This window comes from Salvia hispanica, chromosome 4 (assembly GCF_023119035.1).
Source record: "Salvia hispanica cultivar TCC Black 2014 chromosome 4, UniMelb_Shisp_WGS_1.0, whole genome shotgun sequence".
Classification (NCBI taxonomy): domain Eukaryota; kingdom Viridiplantae; phylum Streptophyta; class Magnoliopsida; order Lamiales; family Lamiaceae; genus Salvia; species Salvia hispanica.
This window is the reverse complement of record NC_062968.1, coordinates 33,173,490-33,195,857: the sequence shown is the minus strand read 5'-3', so window position 1 is coordinate 33,195,857 and position 22,368 is coordinate 33,173,490. Positions and strand designations below refer to the sequence as shown.

The window sequence follows — 22,368 nt, the reverse complement described above, 5'->3', positions numbered from 1 at the left end:
TATAAGTGGTAAAATAAATGATCTATAAAGACGTAAAAATTTCCAACAAATGGAAAGTTTGAAAGTTGTTATTTTTAATAAACGGACTAAAAAGGAAAGAATTGCTATTTTTAATAAACGAAGGGAGTATTAATGTTTGGAATGTCTCAATTAAGTTGGGTCATATCATTTGTTGACAAAAAACAAAACATTCAATCACTTTTATCTTACTCTTTATCTTTTATACTTTATTCATCTCTCCTACTTTTCAACACAATTTTATACTCCATTTCCGTGCCCATAAGTTTTGACTCACCTTCTATGGTAATTTTCTTAAATCACGTATTCAAAAGAAATGGAGTATATCATCTGTAGTAGGACGAAGGGATTATTTTTATGGACGGAGGTATTACTTCCTCCTTCCCATTCAAAATGTTCATATTTTTGAATGACACGAGATTTTAGGTGTAGTTGTGAATTATATAATAAAGTGGAGTGAAAAGAGAAATAAATTTTTTTCAAATATAAAAAATGGATATATAATGATTAGAAAAAAAAGAGAAAAAGATAGACGTCTTAAATATTTATATCTAGGGTAAATTGCCCAAAAAGTCACAAATTTTGGAGAAAGTTTGGGTTTCTTCATAAACTATAAAAGTTGCGACTAAAGTCACGAACTTTATCGGATCGTGCAAATTTCTCAAACTACCCGACCTGACGACATATTTCCGTTAAAAACTTATCCCATGTGGAATGCCGAAGCATGACTTGGCAAAATTTCTTAAAGCTAGGTAATATAACCTATTTTTGGCTGATTTCGAAAGCGCATCCCCATTTCAATCGACGGAAAACGTAATCGACAAGAGTGAAATTGTCGACAAACGATTTAGGGATGAAATCGATAACATGTAAAGAAGATTCAATAAAAAAAACATAAAACGATATCGTTTTGTGCCTAGTCAGAAATCTTGCCAACTCACTCCTCCAGCATATCATGTGGGATAAGTTTTTTAACGAAAAAATATTGTCAAAACAAATGATTTGAGAAATTTGCACGATAAAATTTGTGACATTAGATGCAACTTTTATGTATATTTTTTTAAGAAAAACCAAACTTTACCCAAACTATATAGTAGTACTAATTTTTAGGCAATTTGTCCTTATATTTGTAATCTATAAATCCTAATAATTTTATATCTCAATCTTAATTGCTATTATATCATATTTAGGCTCCAAACAGTGAGTGTCTCTTTTTCATCAAAAACAACAACTTTCCCTCTTAGAACAAAAAAAAAAGAGATAGGGGTGACGTGGCAATATATGGATAGTCGTATGTGAAATTGAGAATTAGAGGAATTAAAAAAAGAAAAAGAAAAAGAAAAGGAAAAAGAATAGAAAAGAGGGAAGAGGGAAAAAACAGACGTAACGTATCACTGACAATACTGAGAAAGAGAGGAGGGGTTGGGACAGCAAGGTCCTGTCTTTATCAGTTTCGTCGTGAACCCGGACACAACACCCCCCACCGCCGATGACACTTCTTCTTCATTTTTATTCTTGCTTTGTACTACTACTAATAATATATTCCATTCTTAATTGCTTCCCAATTTCTTCTAAATCTCCAATTTGATCATGATTAACAAAATTCAATGCACCCTTCTATTAAAATTAAACAAAATTGTATGAATACTGTGACACTCAACGTCTACAAGTCTAGTCACGTCGAAGGGGGGCAGGTTTTGCAGAAAATGGGAAAAAGTTGAAGAGTGAGAAAATTTTTAATGTGAGAGCAGTGAAATTTCACCCCCCTTCTACCCCACCCCCCTACCTTGATGATGATAGTTGCAAAGACCTAGGCTATTGTACGCTGGGGAGAATTTCCCCATTATTGCACTCTCTCAATCTCTCTCTTTCTCGTTGACCCCTTCTTCTCTCTCCTCCTTTCTTTTACTCTGATAAAGTTGTGACCTTTTTTTTTTAATTTTATAATTTAGCGGTTGAATTTTATTGTATGAGAACAAAAAAAGAATAGGGAGTAGTGTAGTGTGCTAAGCTTATAATTGTGTGTCTCTTTGTTATATGTGTAGCCATTTTAGCTCAGACATAACTACGTCAGGATCACAACTTTTGTAAAGGAAAAGAGCCAACTTGGTTTCAATTTATATATATCTCTCACTCTCGCGTGAATCTCGTTTGTTTTTTCTTGCTACTGATTTTGCTTTCCCAGATCTCTCCATTGCTCGTGAGGGGAAAAGGGTCTCTTTATCTCTCGCTGTCTCTCTTGATCTTTCTTTCTTGTACTCAAGATTGGATTTTTTTGTGTGGTTAAAATCAAGAAATGGGCTGTGGAGAAACCAGGTTTTCTTGAACACCAGTGTAAGCTCTGAATTTTGCTACAAGGGTTTTTTTCTTTTTTTGTGAATGTGTGTTTTTTTATCATGATGTGTGCTCATGCAAAGGAATTCCTTGGGATGCTGGGTAAAGAATTGAATATTTTGAGTAAATGTTGATGGTCTGAACTTGTAATTCATCATACACCCATTTGTTTTGTTTTTCTTTTCTTTAACTCATATAGATGACAACTTATATAAGCAGGAGTGATAATGTTGAATTTTATAGGCAGAAGATTGAAGATTAAGAGAATATTAATTGAATATTTAGCATGTGGAAGTCATGTCTTATTTGTATTAATGTATAATATCACAAGATTTCTGCATTTCCTTTTTGAGCTATTGATAATGTTATCCTTGTTTTTAGTCTAATTTTCTTCATTTATAAGTTGTCTATTTCTGCAAGAGTTTAATTCGATGAAGAAAATCTGAAAATGTATATATAATTTATAGCATTATAACTGTAGATATACCTTGACTGGGAGATGATTAAAATATAACTAATCTTAAATGAATAACTAGAGAACACGAATTTAGTTCACTACTCTATAATTTATAATGAAGTATTTAGTTCACTATAATGGTGTTTTGGTTCATTCAGTGTTTTCAAATTCGTGTTGTGAACTAAAACGTTGAACTAAATCTCTCTTATAGTGAACTAAATTTGTGATCTCTAGTTATGCATTTAAGTAGTGGTCGCCCCTATATCACTACACTTGATATTCATAATTTTTCTTGATCATTCCTAAATTATCCTATGGTTCGGAAAGTGTAATCTTGATGGTTCACTTAGATTTCTTATTCTAGTCTAGCTGGAAAGAAAAACTCAATTGTAACATTCATATATCTGAATCGGACAAAATCTGTCTGAAGAAATTGCTGTAGTCGAAAGAGTCTTTTGATATTTATGTGATAATGCAATTTGAGTGTCTTTTTCTTATTTTTTGCTTATGTTATGTTTTATCCGCTTCAAGCTTGCCATATAGTTTTCAAGATTCATCACAGTGAGATCTATCACGTTTTACATCTTAGTTTAAAAATGTGCTGTGACACCAAAGATGGAGCATCTGTGTAGCAAATTCATGTTCATGTCATAAATGGTTTAGTAATTCCATTCATTTGATTTTACTAGGAACATCTGCTTCGAGATTGGCCAAATAGAGTTGAAGAAATTGTGTGGCTGGTTTATTTGATTAAAGCCACGTGTTACGTTTAGTTTGAATCTGTGCCTGAGGCTATAAGATAGGAATGTTGAATGGTTTCGTGATTCCATAGATTTTAGTGAATGACACTCAGGAACACTTTGCTTCAAGATTGGACTACTAGTTTCAAGATATTGTGTGCTTAGTTATTTAATTGAGGCCACATTAAATTTTGTTCAAATCCTCGCTGAGGCTGTTTGATTGAATTACATTGAGGAACACTTTGCATCAAGATTGGATCAGTAGGTAGATTCAATAATTAGCATGCTTAGTTATGTAGAGGCTTTGTCGTACATCAGAGTTCGAATCCTTGTCTGTGGCCAAGATAGAGCGTTATTTGTGTGTTAAATGGTTTAGTAATTCCATCTGTTTGATTGAATTACATTGGGGAACAACCTGATTCAAGATTCACCTGATGGTTTCAAGAAATTGTGTTCTGCATTATAATTGATTGATCGAACGACATTGAGGACATCAGCTTCAAGATTGACCTAGCATTTTCGGGATACCATGATGTTTTAAATTCCCGTTTGAGCCCAAGATACATCATGATTGTGTGTTAAATGGTTTATTGAATCCGTTTCTTATGATGCAAATGCAGTTGTGTTTACCTGAATTGGTAAGAATGTCTAAATCCTTGTTTGATGTTGTTTTTGTGTGGATTGCCCTGATCAGATAATTATGAAGAGTTGGAGGTCATGGGCAGAGTTTGTGCTGGGAGATGAAAGAAAGACAGCGGTGGCGAGGTGAAGAGGATGCTTTGCTGCGTGCATACGTGAAGCAATACGGGCCGAGAGAGTGGCACCTTGTTTCTGAGCGCATGAACCAGCCCCTCAACCGGGACGCCAAATCTTGTCTCGAGAGGTGGAAGAACTATCTCAAGCCTGGCATCAAGAAGGGCTCCCTTACCCAAGAGGAGCAGGCTCTCGTCATTCACCTGCAGGCGAAGCACGGTAACAAATGGAAGAAGATCGCTGCTGAGGTCCCTGGCCGCACTGCCAAGCGACTCGGTAAGTGGTGGGAGGTTTTCAAGGACAAGCAGCAGCGTGAGCACAAGGAGAACAACAAGGTGCCCGATCCCATCCAGGACTCGAAATACGACCACCTCTTGGAGACCTTTGCGGAGAAGCTTGTGAATCCAGTCACAATGCCGCCTACTCCCAATGGCGGTGGTGGATTCCTCCAACACACGGAACAGCCCTCGTCTTTGCCCCCATGGCTAGCTAGCTCCAGCGCCTCGTCTCCATCGGTCACTCTCACACTCTCTCCCTTGACCGTGCCACCAACACCCCTGCCACCATCAACAATCCCATGGCTGCAGACAAATGATAGTAACACCTCTCACGGGCTGCTACCCTTTGGGGGGATTGGTGCCCTTGCCGGGGACAACAACGGGCCTGTCCCGGACCTCATTGAATGCTGCCGGGAGCTCGAGGAAGGCCACCGAGCATGGTCTGCGCATAGGAAAGAGGCTGCTTGGAGGCTGAAGAGGGTTGAGTTGCAGCTCGAGGCAGAGAAGGCTAACCGGAAAAGGGAGAAGAATGAAGACATCGAAGCCAAGGTGAATGCTCTACGGGAAGAGCAGAAGGCGACTATAGAGCGCATTGAGGCGGAGTACAGAGAGCAGATTGCCGGTTTGAGACGGGAGGCGGAGATGAAGGAGCAGAAGCTGGCGGAGCAGTGGGCTGCGAAGCACCTCCGCCTCACCAAGTTCGTAGAGCAGATTGGGTGCCGCTCAGTCGCCTCGTCCGATGCCCCGAACGCCAGATGAAAGTGTGTACTCGGATACTACATATACTAGAGATACCATTTCTGGGAAGAATTCAATAACTTTGTTTATTAAGTTTAAAAAAAAACTGAAGAACTGCATAGGATATTTGGACTGCCTTTGTATTGGCTTTGGTTAACTTGGTTGAGGTATTGTTATGTTTCTCTATCTCTAATGTTGGGAATTGTGTGATGTTTTGAGTTATGTTATGATGTATCTCGAGCATCCATCACTAATGTAGAGTGTTGTTTTTACAGTATGTTTGACGAGGGACATCGAATATAAACACTCAAGTATTAAAACCAATTATATTACTTCAAGAAAGAAGAAACCAAAATCAATTTTGCTACACCAAAGAAGAGAAAGTCAATTTGAATTTTGCTACTAGATGTCACTTGGATGGCAAGTTTATCCTTTATATATTTCTAGAAGCCTTAGTTATCAAGGATGTGTGTTGTTTATGAGTTGTCATGTATTAGTTGTCATTGAGTTGTCAATGCTTTTGTATCCTATAAATAGAGGCATTGCCTCAACATATGGAACTCACTTTTGAATATCAAATATACTTTGAACTTTGTTCTCTTTTAGATCTTGGATTAGATCTTGTCTTTTGAGGGCTTTGGATTAAGCTCTTGTTATCCGTGGATTTGGATTGTTTTATCTCACAACACGTTGAAGTTGTTCCTTCAACAAATTGTGTTGATTCATTTTGTTAGCACATTAGAGAGGCTCCTCTAATACTTGTGCTACATCAGTTTGGTATCACGAGCCAGACTAATCAACTCTAGTTGTTATATCTCGGAGGAATAATGCAACAAGCTATGGATGATCTTACAACACGGGTGAACAACCTAGAAGAAAGATTGGATCAACGAATCGATGCCCTTCATCAAGATCTCACTAGAAGGTTTGAAGAACTTATTATATTAGTGAGATATAATCAAGGTGTTGGTGCTGGTGTTGGAGCTGGATACCAGAGAAACAACATCAACCAAGGAGGAAATCGGAGACAACAACGGGGCCAACAACAAATGGAAGAGGAAGATGATGCAGAGGAGCATGACCATTACCAACAACAAAGAAGAAGAGGTGGTGGAGATATGTACAAAATTAAAGCAGAAATTCCAACTTTCAACGGCAATGCAAATATTGAAGGATTTCTTGATTGGATCTATGAGGTGGAGACATTCTTTGAGATAATGAACATCCCGCCGGATCGAAGAGTACCATTGGTGGCATATAAATTGAAGGGAGGTGCTGGAGCTTGGTGGAATCGTCATCAAGAAGAGCTACGCTTGAAGGGTGAGAATCGTGTAAGAGATTGTGCACAAATGAAAGCACTTTTAAAGGCCAGATTCTTGCCAGCAGATTATGAACAACTATTATACCTTCAATTCCATAACTGTGTTCAAGGTAACCAAGCTGTTTCTGAATATACCGAGGAGTTCTTACGGCTACAAGTAAGGTGCAATCTATATGAAAATGAAGACCAACAAGTTGCAAGATATGTCAATGGTCTCAATGATTCTATTCAAGAACGCTTAGGCATACAACAAATTTGGTCTATAGATCAAGCTCAAACTCTTGCCTTGAAAGCTGAGAGATTCATAAAGACCAAGGTATCTTATAAAGCCATGTCTTATTCTCGTCCAGAAAACATATCAAGAAATTTGCCACGCCGAGAGGAGGAAAAACCTACTCCATTTAAAGGAAAGAAGACTGATAAAGGGCCATCTTCTAGCAAAACTTATGAAAAGCAACCATCTAACCCTATCAAGTGTTATAAATGTCGTGAAGAAGGTCACATATCAAGTAACTGTCCCCGGAGGAAGTTTGTCAACACCACTCGTCGTGATGAAAATGATGAAAGCGATGAAGATGTGGATGAACCTGAAAACGAAGAAGCTGAACTATGTGAAGAAGATGGGGAAGAAATAGTATGTGTGGTCAAACGTCTTCTATGCTCAACTATACAACCTGAAGAGACGCAACGAAAGAAGATATTTGAAAGCAAATGCACTGCAGTGAATGGAAAGGTATGCAAATTTGTCATTGATAGTTGTATCAGTGAGAATTTAGTTTCTGAAAGAATGGTCAAACACTTGAATCTTGAGACTAGAGATCACCCGAATCCATATACTATTGGTTGGCTCAAGAAAGGAGTGAAGATCAAGATCACCAAACAATGTTGGTTACCACTTTCCTTGGGTAAGCATTATCGTTCAAATGTTTTATGTGATGTGATTGATATGGATGCATGTCATGTTCTTCTTGGAAGACCTTGACAATATGATGTAAACACCACTCACCAAGGAAGAGACAATTGGTATTCTTTCATTTGGAATAAACGGAAGATCATCATACTTCCGGATAAAATTCCTAATATTGCTTCTGAAGTAGAGGAGAAGAGTATGCTAACCATTACTCAAAATTCAAGAGAATTTGCTCAAGACTTGAAGGAGTCAAAGTTGTGTGCCGTATTAGTTGTGAAAGGTGATGAACAACTTGTGAAAGAAATTCCAACGGAGATTCAAAGTCTATTATCTGAGTACGAAAGCATACTTGGAGAGCCTCAACATCTACCTCCTATAAGAGATATCCAACATCGAATAGACTTTGTTCCAGGTGCAAGTCTTCCCAACCTACCACACTACAGAATGAGCCCACAGGAGAATGCCATTTTGAAGGAGAAAGTGGAAGAGTTGTTGCGTAAGGGGCATGTCGGAGAAAGTATAAGTCCATGTGCTGTACCAGCACTACTCACACCAAAGAAGGATGGATCTTGGCGGATGTGCGTGGACAGCAGGGCTATCAACAAAATCACCACAAGATACAAATTTCCTATTCCACGTTTGGATGACATGCTTGACCAATTGAGTGGAGCAAAGGTGTTCTCGAAACTTGATCTAAAAAGTGGATATCATCAAATACGAATTAGGCCTGGTGATGAATGGAAGACTGCATTCAAGAGAAAAGAGGGGCTATATGAATGGCTCGTCATGCCATTTGGACTTTCTAACGCTCCTAGCACTTTCATGCACTTGATGAATCAGGTTCTTCGCCCATTCTTATTGCAGTTCGTAGTTGTCTATTTTGATGATATACTAATATATAGCAAGAACCTGGTGGAACATTTTGCTCATGTCAAGAAGGTGATGGATATATTAAAGGAAAATGAACTCTATGTAAACTTGAACAAGTGCATATTCGTTGAGACAAGGTTAGTTTTCTTGGGATTCGTGATCTCAAGTGAAGGAATTCAAGTTGATGAGTCTAAAGTAGAGGCAATAAAGAGGTGGCCAACTCCAAAAACAATCTCTGAAGTGAGGAGCTTTCATGGTTTAGCCACATTCTACAGAAGATTTGTGAAGAATTTTAGTACAATCATGGCACCAATTACTGAATGTCTAAAGAAAGGGAAATTCAAATGGGATGAAAAGGTTGAAGATAGCTTCAAGAAGATTAAAGAAAAGCTCTCACAAGCACCTGTTTTAGTATTACCAGATTTCAACAAGACTTTCGAGTTGGAATGTGACGCTAGCGGAGTAGGCATTAGGGCTGTTTTATCTCAAGATAGGAAACCTGTTGCTTTCTTCAGTGACAAGCTAAGTGAGGCTAGACAGAAATGGAGTACCTACCAACAAGAGTTGTATTCAGTGTTTAGAGCATTAAAGACATGGGAGGTCTACTTGTTGCCAAAGGAATTCATTGTCTACACCGATCACCAATCTTTGAAACATTTTAGAAGTCAAAAACATGTGGATCGCATGTTGGCAAGGTGGGCGGCATACTTAGAGAGGTTCAATTATCTTATCGTCCACAAGTCTGGAGTAACCAATCGAGTAGCAGATGCCTTAAGCCGACGTGCAAATCTTATGGTTTCTTTCGAAGCTGAGTTGCCAGGAGTGGATCAAATTAAGGAGTTATACGAACATGATGAAGACTTCGAGCGAATCTGGATGAAGCATATGAAAGGATTACAATTAGAAGAGAATTATGTGGTACAAGATGGATATATCTTTAATGGAGACCGCCTATGCATCCCCAGAAGTTCTCTACGGGACAAGTTTATTAGAGAGATGCATTCAAGTAATCTCAGCGGTCATGTTGGGCGTGATAAGACTATCGCTAATCTGGAGGCACGCTATTATTGACCCCAACTTAAACGAGATGCCGGCAAGTTTGTGCAAAGGTGTCCGGTGTGTCAAGTTTACAAGGGTCAAGTACAAAACACTGGACTATATATGCCATTACCAGTTCCGGCTGCACCATGGGAAGATCTATCAATGGATTTCGTACTTGGATTACCAAGGACACGACGGGGGCATGATGCTGTTTACGTGGTAGTAGACAGATTTTCTAAAATGGCGCATTTTATCCCTTGTCGTAAGACAACAGATGCGCATCATGTGGCTAACCTTTTCTTTAGAGAAGTAGTTAGGCTACATGGTATTCCCAGATCAATTGTTTCGGATCGTGATAGCAAATTTCTTGCCGCATTTTGGCTTACATTATGGAAGCAATTCAATACAGACTTGAAATTTTCAAGCACGGCGCATCCGCAAACCGATGGCCAAACAGAAGTGGTGAACAAGTTTATGGGTAATTTAATTCGCTGCATATGCGGAGATAAGAAGGGTCAGTGGGATTTAGCTTTGTCCCTTGCAGAGTTTGCCTACAATAATTCTGAGCATAGGTCAACAGGTCGTAGCCCATTCTCTATTGTCTACACTAAAATTCCAAGGCATGTGGTTGATTTAGTAAAGTTACCAACAAAGGAGAGTTCAAGATCAGCTAAGACGTTTGGTGACAATTATTCTGAGCTGTTTAAAGAGGTACATGATGTATTAGAAGCTTCAAATCAGAAATACAAGCAATTGGCTGATAAGAAGAGGAGGGAAATGACCTTCAAAGTTGGTGACAAAGTTATGGTTTATCTTAGAAAGGAGAGATTGCCTACTGGTGTTCATGGAAAATTAAGGCAAAAGAAATATGGTCCGTACACTATTCTAAAGAGGATCAATGAAAATGCATATGTGGTAGAATTGCCAAGTGAGATGAATATTTCAAATACTTTTAACGTGGCAGACTTATCACTCTATCTCTCGGAGCAGACACTTTACGAAGATAACTCGAGGTCGAGTTTCAAACAAGTAGAGGAGAATGATGAGGGACATCAAATATAAACACTCAAGTATTAAAACCAATTATATTACTTCAAGAAAGAAGAAGCCAAAATCAATTTTGCTACACCAAAGAAGAGAAAGTCAATTTGAATTTTGCTACTAGATGTCACTTGGTTGGCAAGTTTATCCTTTATATATTTCTAGAAGCCTTAGTTATTAAGGATGTGTGTTGTTTATGAGTTGTCATGTATTAGTTGTCATTGAGTTGTCAATGCTTTTGTATCCTATAAATAGAGGCCTTGCCTCAACATATGGAACTCACTTTTGAATATCAAATATACTTTCAACTTTGTTCTCTTTTAGATCTTGGATTAGATCTTGTCTTTTGAGGGCTTCGGATTAAGCTCTTGTTATCCGTGGATTCAGATTGTTTTATCTCACAACACGTTGAAGTTGTTCCTTCAACAAATTGTGTTGATTCATTTTGTTAGCACATTAGAGAGGTTCCTCTAATACTTGTGCTACATCAATGTTGGAATTTCGTTGCAAACCAAAATATTGTACATTATGCTAATTAGTCCCCATAGAGATGAAAGCTCGTATCTTAGTGCTTCATGCATAAATTGTGCTAATTTAATTAGACATGTTGTGACCTGCTCAAGGTTTATTGAACCGGCGGTTAAAATCGAAATCGTGAGAATGTACCCGAATTGAAACCGTCGATTTTTGAACCCTGGTTCGGTTTAGGTTCAAATTTTTCGAACCGAAACCGTGCTGAAATCGGAAAAAACCCAACGGTTCAGAATTGTGAAAAACTGCCCGTTCGAAACTGAAACCGAAACCAGTGTTTTTGGAACCGAAACCGCGAAACACCCTCGTGGTTCGGTTCCGGTTCGACAATTTCTAAAACTGGAACCGACGGTTCCGGAACCGGCTCCGAACCGTAACCGCCGGTTCCGGAACCATGGACACCTCTCTATGAAAAATTTGTGCATGCACTGATAAAGGGTCATAGGGTGTAATTGAATAGAAAAGTTTTTCCAAGGATTTTCTCTTCAATTTCTGATGGTATGAAGTCCTCTTTTCATACCTGAAAATAAAATTATATTATTCAATAAATAAATTTGGTTTACAAACCTAAATTACTGTTATTTAATACTTATATATGTATTTATATTTATATACCACCGTATATGCTAGTATAACCTTTCCAACTTTTTTCCCATCATTTGGCGACTCTCTTTGTCCCATATCAATAGTGATGCATTGAAGGTTGAATCTACTACATTAAAAACAAACCTATATTTGTAATAAACAACTTTATTAGTAGTTCTCTTTTGAAATACAAATATGTAACAGATAAACTGCTTTAAAAGAAAGAGTACATTTCAATTGCTTCATGCTAGTGTTTAGTGCATTTGTTGCAGTAGCATTGTTCTCCTATTTTATCAACTTTTTTGCCACATATCTTCCATGACAAATAGAACCATTCCCCACAGAGAGGAAGCACTGTCTCTATCTTTCCACATATCCAGTAATTTCCTTCTTGTGTCCATGCATCAACAAACTTAATTACATAATAATTTTTTTTTATCTACTATGCAATTAGAAGAATGTAACTTTGTAAGTTATATTGCAAAGAATCTCTATGCAGAGTACATCCTCAAGGCTTGTTATTTTTAGATCCTCATATTCATCAAGAGTCTTTTTGATAATTTTTCCAACATTCTGTTTGGTAAGATGATGTGTAATTTTAGGTCTATCAAAACAAAATAATTTTGCACTCAAGTTCAATTAAGTAACCCAAATATTACCACTTTACTGCAAGATTACAGCTTCGTGTGTAGAAATTTAAGGTATCGATCCGCAGGGAAGGTAAGTTTGTCTAACTTCACTAAAAATACAAAACATTTTAAATGTAGGTTCTTGATTGGAGAAAGATTTTTAAACAAAAGAGACAAAGTTTAAATTTCAAATTACACAAGAGAGACGAAAGTTACTCCAAACAATTGTAGACAACAAGAGGATTTATCTTAAAAATTCGATTCTATCTCATAACATTCGGGACAAATAAGAACAAACTAAAGTGTAGGCACTAAACATGCTAAACACAAATGGTCAAAGAATAGCTAAACACATATTTCTAAAACTAAATTCCACAATTCTAAAAATCCTACGGAAGCGCGAGATTCAAGGAAACAGTTTCATAAAGTGCTTAACATCCATTATCAATCTGTCATCTAAACAAATCCAATTGATAATCCAAAACTACTTTGATCCATCTTATTTCAAGCTAAAGAGGCATTAAAATAAGATTACAAAACTATCACTAAAGATGCACCTAAAGAGATAGATTAATTCAAAGAGCAAGTAGAAAAAGCGAGTATGAAATAGAAACGAACATAGGATAAATCACAAAATTACATTGTCTAACACATGTTTGGAGCAACACAATATTCTTAGCCTAACATGATCAAACTAAGAACAAAGATAATGGAGATGGAAATCCTTGAAACCATGGAACTTGAAGATGATGATTTTGACTTTGGAGAATTCTTCCTTTTGCAACTTCACCAACCAAACACGTATCCATTCCACTCTAAATTCTCACCCCTTCCTTTTCTCCAGATTCGTTCTCCCCTTTTCTCTCTCTTCGTCGACCTTTTTTATTCCCAGCCAACCGCCCAAGAAACTGCAGAGATGCAGTTAGAATTGCTCTACCCGGCCGGGTATATTTCGAAACTACAAATTCACCCGGCCGGGTGACATAAAATCACCCCTCTCTGGACTCTTCACGCCTTCCGAATCTTACCCGGCCGGGTATATTTCGAAGCTGAAAATTCACCCGGACGGGTGACATAAAATCAGCCCTCTCTGGACTCTTCACGCCTTGAAGAAGCTGCCCGGACGGGTGTATTTGTTGGTATGAAACTCACCCGGGCGGGTGGAGCTTTGCTGCGCGAAGCACTTCCGCGGGTCGCCGGGTTCGTCGGGGCACCCAATCGGCGGAGAGCCGGCTCAGTTTGTGGTTGAGTCGTGAGGTTCGTTTCTGGAGAGGTGACTCAGCAGCTGCTGTTTGTTGTGTTAAAACACAGTGCACACCAATTGTTCGATGAAATGCCTCAACGAAAATTCTTCACTTGTCTTTTGCACAGCACACCAAATGTTTGATGGAATGTTTGAGTGAGCTCTAATAAGCTTTTTACAACCTAAAAATCGATGAAAACAATAATTTGATGAGTCATAATTACATAAAAATGTAAAGCACTAAGGGGAATAATATAGAAAATATGCTTCGCATCATAAGACTAATCCTTGCATCTTCAGAAATCCTGTGGAATATGGTTATTAGATTAGATTTCATAACTTGTGTTTATAAAATGTTTGTCTACTAAGTGTTGGTTTACCATTTGCGTAGATCATGTACTTCTTTACAGTCAGTTTAGTAGCACATTGAAGACATTAAAATATGTTTCAACCCTGTTTTCACCTGCATTTTATCATACAACTATTAGAATACAAAATATAAAGTATCTGTGATATATATTAAAATACTATATGTTACTGAACAAATCAAATAATTATCTTTAAACATGTTGACCTTGCAGAATCTGACAATTATGATTGGAATGGTTTCATTTTTAGAAGTCTCCATTTGATGTAAATAAGAGTGTACATTCTCTCCCCACAATGTGGGGTAAATTTTGTTATGCCTAGTTCTAGAAAATTTAATATGTTACTTAGTAGGTGGTTAAAACATATATCAAAGCAAAGAGATCTTACTTATCCATAATCTGCAACCGCAGGAGTTTAGAGTTTCCTTGTGTCATCTCATTTCCAGTTGATAAGTCGTATTCTAAGCCTTGGTTACTGGTCAGTATGTCGTGATTTGCATGTATTATCCGCAAAGAAGTTGCTTAAGTGTGCAGGATAAAGGGGTCCAAGTCAGTAGGAGACGGTTCGGACAACTCAGGTGAAAAGAGCGCTAGAAGGGTGCAATACTGACTGGGATGCATGCCAGAGAGAAGGCTCGAGATGGAAAAGAAGGATTGCTGAGATGATCAACCATAAACAGGGCAAGAGAGTCATTTCATGAAGAAAGTCTACCATAAAAGTAAGGGCAAGCCTCCCTATAAAAGAAGTCACTTGGAGAGAGAGAAAGTGTTCTTAGTTCGGAGTCCAACCACTACACTTAGTAGAATTCTCTCGAAGATCAGTTCCTTCAGCATTGTCCACATTCTTCTCGTTCCTCGCCACAACCATGGTCACCTGAAGTTCCAGACGTCCACCGGAGAGTCATCATCCACCGTTCCATCAAGTTTGTCTCGTAACAGTAGCAGTTTCATTGCCCGGAATGGCAAAAACAATCTTTAATCGCTTTCTTAGTTTAATCTTTACTTGCTTTCTTCGTTGGATCTGTTGCGAACTTAAATCTTGTTGCCTTTTGAAGTATTTTGTTAAGATCCAAACGTTTCAGTTATGAAGTTTGTTTTACGCACCTCTCTTTGGTTTGAATCTGCTTCATTCTGCCTAGGAAAATTTGATCTAGTTATCGTGTTTATTTTCTAAGTTTTTACGCATGTCTTCGTTTGAGTAGATCAGATCTGGAGTTTGTTAATTGGAATTTCAAGTTCATGTCTCAGTTTCAGTTTTCGTGCATGAGTTTCTCGTTTCGTGTTGTCGTTGCCACCTTGCATGTTAGCCAGTAGAAGTAATCTGGAGTTATTGGCCGTTAATCTTCAAGTTTAAGCTTTTTAATCGATGGATCTTATGTTTGAAGTTGTGAATCTGAGTTTATCCATGGAGTTTGTGTTCATATAATTTCTGTGCATACTTGTTGAAGAAGAAAACATCACAATCACTTTTTCTAGGACCACTTTTGCTTTTTAGTTACTTTTTGCTTTTGTCCTTTACTTTAAGTTTGTACCCTCCAGAACTGTCAAAGTTGCCACCCATCCACCACATATGTAACATCCCGAAATTTCGAACCCTAATTTTAGAGCCGTAAAATTTTTATTGATGACGTAGGAGACGTGAATTAAATGATGAATGAATTTATTTCATGAGTTCTTTTGACCAAGTCGCGTCTAGGATTGAGATTTGGGTTGAAAAGTCAAACTCGTTGAGTGTATGACGTGACTTATGAATATTTGAATTAAAGGTGAAATTATGTGGCGAATTATTTGTTTAAGGGTGAGCGAGATTATTAGGATATTTCCATAAATACTATAACCACATTTTTATTTGAAATTTTCGACCCCTTTATATTATTGGAGAGAAATCCTATTTTTCCGGATTTAATTTATTCCTTGGGATATTTATCCAAATTAAATCCAAAAACCCAATTATTCTCTTTTCCTCCATGAGAAAATCGACACCCATGTTTACCCTAGGGTGATTTTCGAAAATCCCCTAATTTTGGGAAGAAGGAATTATTTTATTTGTTTAATTGATCCCTTATTTGATTCCTTCCATACGTAAATATAAATATTCTAGCAAATCTTACCATACCTCAAGGAGATCTTGCCATATCTTACTTTAGTTAATATTTAAAATTGATTCCTTATAGAGGAATCAATATACACGCCTATTTCCAATTATTGGTGAGAAAATTATTATTTTATTTTACTCCGCGATATTTTATTCTACTCCGAAAAATATACCAAACAAAATCTTGGCTAAATAAATAGCCAAGATTTTCGAAAATTCCTTATTTTCCTACCCTAATTCACGCCACTTTTTCTTCCTCTCTACTTCACAATATTTATTTTATTTAATTGTGGAGAATCAAATCTTCCCAAATATTCTATTTAACTAGTATATCCCCTGCGCGTTGCGCAGCTGAGAAAATTCGTAGTAAATCATATAATTCATGCGAGATATGAATAAAGGAAATTATTTAACACATTCCGTTCCCAAAAGTTTTGTACCAACTTAATTGGGACAAAGAGAGTACAATATTTAAGAATACATATTTTCTTATAAATTTATAAGAAAAACATACTCTCTCTAGATAAGATTAAGGAGATTATTTTAGGTATTTCATACAAAAAAGTTATGTACCAACTAAATTTGTACAAACAGAATGCTATACTAAGAATAAATATTCACCTACCAATCTATAAAAGTAATAACTACTACAATTACACAAAATCAATTACTATTCCGAATCTTCTCTCAAGTCTTACACCATTTCCATTTTCCAAACTTTCTCTTTGTCAATGAATGATTAAATCAACAAAAGATGTATACATCGACGCTGATATGCCAAAATTCTTCAGAGTATTTCCCATAGAAGAACAATAAAAAATGGTATGCATTTTATAATCATAAACATATGATAAAAAATTTCTTTCGAAATAGATTATCATTTTTATTGCAATTTGTTTAGCATGTTAATATTTTTACATGTATCATATTAATTATTATGACATTAACATTCACTGCAACACAAAATTACTACGATATTATATCAAGAGTGAACTACAAAAATGGTCCCTGGACTATGGGTTTATCTCGCCCATAGTCCCTGGACTAAGGGTTTATCTCGAAATTGGTCCTTTTGGCTTTTTTTGGTACGAAAATACCCTTTGATATTATTTTGGGGGGATTGGGCAATGGACTAATTTCGAGATAAACCTTTAGTCCAGGGACTATTGGCGATATTTTTAAAGTCCAGGGACTATGGGCGAGATAAACCCATAGTCCAGGGACCATTTTTGTAGTTCACTCTTATATCAATGATACAATTTTATTAATCCCTTCACATTCTTCCATATTTTTAATTAACTATTTATAATTATGAAGTAGTATTAATAGTAACATTGACAATATCCTACCGACAACCCAAAGAATAACATGTAATATTTGTCAAAATCACCACCAAACACAATACATGCAAACTCCTATTCAAATGGCGCATACTTAATTTATAGCAAATTCACATAATATCACACATACTCCTATCCAAAGCTTTAGTATAAGACTTGTTAACAGTAGAAACTTCATGCCTTCATTCAATATAATAAGTTTCTTATTGACAATCAATTTAAGTATAATAAAAAAAATTGAGTTTACACCATAATTTGTTTTGAGTTTAAACTACAATACAATACCTACTAAAGGATGAATATAAAAAACAATTATTATAGATTACATGCCCGATTAAATTTTAGATTACCACCAATTTTTTATTTATATAATAAATATAAAAAAAAAAGATTAATCAACAAACAGATCACATTGAAATCATATTTAAAACATAGTTGATTAAATCATTTTTTTCTAATTTTAGAAATTCAAGGTTACCAATTTAATTTTAATTTTTAATTAAATATTCATGGCTCAACGAACAAAGTCAATACTCATTGATAAATACTATATGATTATAAGAGTACATATTTAAACATATTTTAGACTATTGCCAATTATATAATTAGAACAAATCAATACTCTATTCTTGGGATAATTTTGACATACTAAAAATCATATCAGAAATATGATCGATTAATCTATCATTTCGATTTTTTAATTTTAAAAATCGAAAGAAATTCAATTTCAAATTTAAAGCTCCGAATGGAACCAAAATCCATATATAATTATAAAAAATAATGACTATAGTTTATAATAAAATAAAGAGTTCTATTAATGATGATGGTCACCCTAATAATAACTATAGGTTATAATAAAATAAAAAGTGCTATTAAACTTTAGGGAACTTAGAAGTTAATATCGAATAATTTGATTCGGGCTTATTAAAGATTGAATAATTAAATAGATGAAAGCCATAATTTAAGGATCTCATTGAAGCCCATTACAACTATACAATGAAATTTAGGTAATTAATTGTAGGTATAGTTATTGATATTTTAAATAATATATTGACTAATAGTCTGATATATTGAATAATTACTAAAAATTAGCATTTTCTTATGGTGAATGGTAAAAAGAAAATATAATTTTTGAAAATGTGAGAAGCACATGTTCTTAACTCATCTATTTAATATTTTAAATCTATATAGTTAATATTTTATATCTCATATAGAATGTTACATAGAAAAAAGGTATATTGCACAATGTTGTTAAATTGTAAACTATGTTACTAAGTCGGTACTACAATCTAGCCCTATGGATTACTAAAACCTTTAGAGATGGATTTAACTTCGATCACATAGCGAACGCTATTTTATTGAGTCGGTACTATACCCTAACCTCATGTACTACTAAACCCTTGGAGTGTTGGATTTACACTTCAGCCCCGGCGCGATGCGCAACTGGCGATATTTTTAGTAATCGAATAAGTACATAATCATGTATTATTGATATATGTGAACTTTAGAATCGAATCATTATATGCTCCATCCATCTAATGAAATATTGTTCATATGTTCAATCCCAGCACGATGCACTATTTAAATGAATAGAGAAAAAGAGCTCGATATTTTAATTGGAATGAGAAACGTGGTTAAGTGTATTAATTGAAGAAGTAAAGTTTTCAAAAAAGAGAAAAATGTCATCTTATTTGGAGCAAACTAAAAAGAAAAAGGTGTCATCTTAAGTAGATGATAAAATTTGTTAAAACTAATACTCCTACACGGCCACAATTAAAATTTTAAAACTAATACACCTACATGGCCATAATTAAAACTTTACTAAAACTAATACCTTCAATTTACTAAAACTAATACTCCTACACGACCACAAATTAAATTTTAAATTATCATTTATTAATTCAAGTAGGATTTAGTTAATCCTTAATTATTTTTGGCCCAAAACATGTTAGCCTAGCCCAAATTCATATGTCTATTTTATTCTCTTACTTTACTCTCTCCACTTCACACACAAAATAAAATTATATAAAAATATCAATTTTTATTATGCAATAATAAATATTTCACGTAACATTATTACTATTATTATTATTATTATTATAAAAATTAATATATATAATGGTGAGAAATAAAATGCAAACATTCGTTGAGCTAGTCCATCATTTGCCATTATAGCCTGTGCAATGTGAATTGGGAATAGGAAAATGCATTGAGAATAGAGAAATTTTTTTGGAATATGCATCATTGATATACGTGTGATTTGCAATTAGGAATATGACATTAATCGAGTAGACAACGCTAAAAGTGAAAATACTTTTATCTCTACTTTATTCTCTCTCTCTTACTTTATTCTCTTCACTTCACACACAAAATAAAGTTACATAAAAATATTAGTTTTTAGTATGCAATAATAAATATTTAATGTAAAGAGTGCTATTAAACTTTAGGGAAATTAGAAGTTTATATCGAATAATTTGATTTGGGCTTATTAAAGGTTGAATAAATAAATAGATGAAAGCCATAATTTAAAGATCTTATTGAAGCCCATTACAACTATACAATGAAATTTAGGTAATTAATTGTAGGTATAGTTATTGATATTTTAAATAATCTATTGACTAATAGTATGATATATTGAATAATTACTAAAAATTAGTATTTTCTTATGATGGATGGTAAAAAGAAAATATAATTTTTAAAAATGCGAGAAGCACATGTTCCTAACTCATCTATTTAATATTTTAAATTTATATAGTTAATATTTTATATTTCATATAGAATATTACATAGAAAAAAAGTATATTGCACAATGTTGTTAAATTGTAAACTATGTTACTAAGTCGGTACTACAACCTAGCCATATGGATTACTAAACCCTTTGGAGATGGATTTAACTTTGACCACTTAGCGAACGCTATTTTATTGAGTCAGTACTATACCCTAACCTCATGGGCTACTAAACCCTTGGAGTGTTGGATTTACACTTCAAGCCAGGCGCGATGCGAAACTGACGATATTTTTAGCAATCAAATAAGTACATAATCATGTCTTATTGATACATGTGAACTTTAGAATCGAATCGTTATATTCTCCATCCGTCTAATGATATATTATATCCAATCCCAGCGCGATGCACTACTTTATTAATTGAATAAGTATATAATTAATTATTGTTAATAACGTTAAATTTTGATCTCACTATATAGTATTAAGAATGATTTTTATTCCACAAAAGTAAACAATTAATGATTTAAATGAAGAGAAAAAAAGAGCTCGATATTTTAATTGGAATAAGAAACGTGGTTAAGTGTATTAATTGAAGAAGGAAAGTTTTCAAAAAAGAGAAAAGTGTCATTTTATTTGGGGAAAACTAAAAAGGAAAATGCGTTATCTTAAGTGGGTGATAAAATTTACAAAAACTAATACTTCTACACGGCCATAATTAAAAGTTTAAAACTAATACACCTACATGACCATAATTAAAATTTTACTGAAACTAATACCTTCCATTTACTAAAACTAATATTCCTACACGACTATAATTAAAATTTACTAAAACTAATACCTTCAATTTACTAAAACTAATACTCCTACACGGCCATAAATTAAAATTTAAATTATCATTTATTAATTCAAGTAGGTTTTAGTTAAGCCTTAATTATTTTTGGCCCAAAACATGTTAGCCTAGCCCAAATTCACTTTTAGGGCTGCATTATTCACTATATAATCCAACGGCATTTTTCAATTCCTCCCAGCGGCGCCTCTCTTTCTTAGTTATTTCTAACCTCTTTCATGCCACAAATTTTACTCCAGATTTCTTGAATTTGTTTTGTTTGCTAAGAACATGGAATGCGTATGATGTGGAATAAAAAAATATGGAATGCGTAGAATTTTACTCCAGATTACAAAATATTAAAGAATATGGAATGCGTATGATGTGGCTGATATAATTTGAAATTTCGTATAATGTAAATTATGATTGATTTAATGTAAATTATGGAAGGCGTATAATGTAAATCATGACTTATTTAATTTACAATGAATCAATTATAATACAAAATGTTGTATTTTTCTTTTATTAATTCGATCAAGCCCAAACGGTGAAAAGCTCAACTAAATATTGGGAACCATTTCCTTTTTTATATAATTAGAAAGTTAAATTAAACAGAGAGACTATCTCGTCATATTTTTAATGCTAGTAATATTAATTTTGTGTATAACTTTGTCATGTATAATTTAATTTGTCTCTATATTCAAAACTTGATGTGATGTCTGTTTGATTGTAAGTTTTATCAGCTTTAAAATAGTGTTATCTCCTAGTCAATTAACAATCATTGACGTGTATTTAAATATTACAAAAAAAATGAACACATCATAGTTATAGTGATAAGATGACTTTCCCTTATTTATGAAGAGTCCCTTTTAAAAGTTGTAGAATAGATTATTAGAATCTCTTTTAACCTGAAAAATTTATTTTCGATAAATGATTAATAAAATGTTGTAAAAATCTATGTCATTTTAAAATTCATATTTTAAAAAAATCAAAAAGGGATAAATTTTTTTATACAATTACAAATTCATAGCAATTGTGATATTGTAAAAGTATTACAAAATGATATTAATAAAATATAAGTAATTTATGTATAAACTTTGTATAAATTATAGATACAATGAATTTGAGTATCACTTACTATCTTTTCTCATAGTTAGGGAAAAAAATAATATTTTTTTAGATTAAGAGGGAACATCTTTTTTGGTCCACGAACTTTGCCAAAGTATCATTTTAGGTCCGTGAACTTTGAAAATATCATTTCAAGTCCATCAACTATGGGTTAATATCATTTGAAGTACTTTTTTACTATTTCCAAATTTTTCTAGACAAAAATACCCTTGATACCTTAAAGGGTATATATTTTTAATAAACTTATCTTATACTCAATATTTTTTATAAATATCTTTACTATATATTTTTGATGAATTTCCTAAATATAATTTGACCTTCAATATTATCACTTAATTTTGTGACATGCAAGAAAAGATCCTTAATTAAATTTTTTATTATTAAAGAAAAGTTCT

The 22,368-nt window shown here is 34.4% G+C and overlaps 2 protein-coding genes across 2 annotated transcripts; both read left to right on the top strand.

The window, feature by feature from the left end:
• The first annotated feature begins 1,876 nt into the window (after positions 1 to 1,876).
• Positions 1,877 to 5,504, top strand: LOC125221553 (transcription factor AS1). The gene is made up of 2 exons (XM_048123683.1): positions 1,877 to 2,352; positions 4,244 to 5,504. Exon 2 carries the CDS (start codon positions 4,290 to 4,292, stop codon positions 5,337 to 5,339), a length of 1,050 nt encoding a protein of 349 aa, XP_047979640.1. The 5' UTR covers positions 1,877 to 2,352; positions 4,244 to 4,289; the 3' UTR covers positions 5,340 to 5,504.
• A 653-nt stretch (positions 5,505 to 6,157) lies between these two features.
• Positions 6,158 to 7,621, top strand: LOC125220938. Its single transcript, XM_048123066.1, has one exon. It carries the CDS (start codon positions 6,158 to 6,160, stop codon positions 7,619 to 7,621), a length of 1,464 nt encoding a protein of 487 aa, XP_047979023.1.
• The last annotated feature ends 14,747 nt before the right edge of the window (positions 7,622 to 22,368 follow it).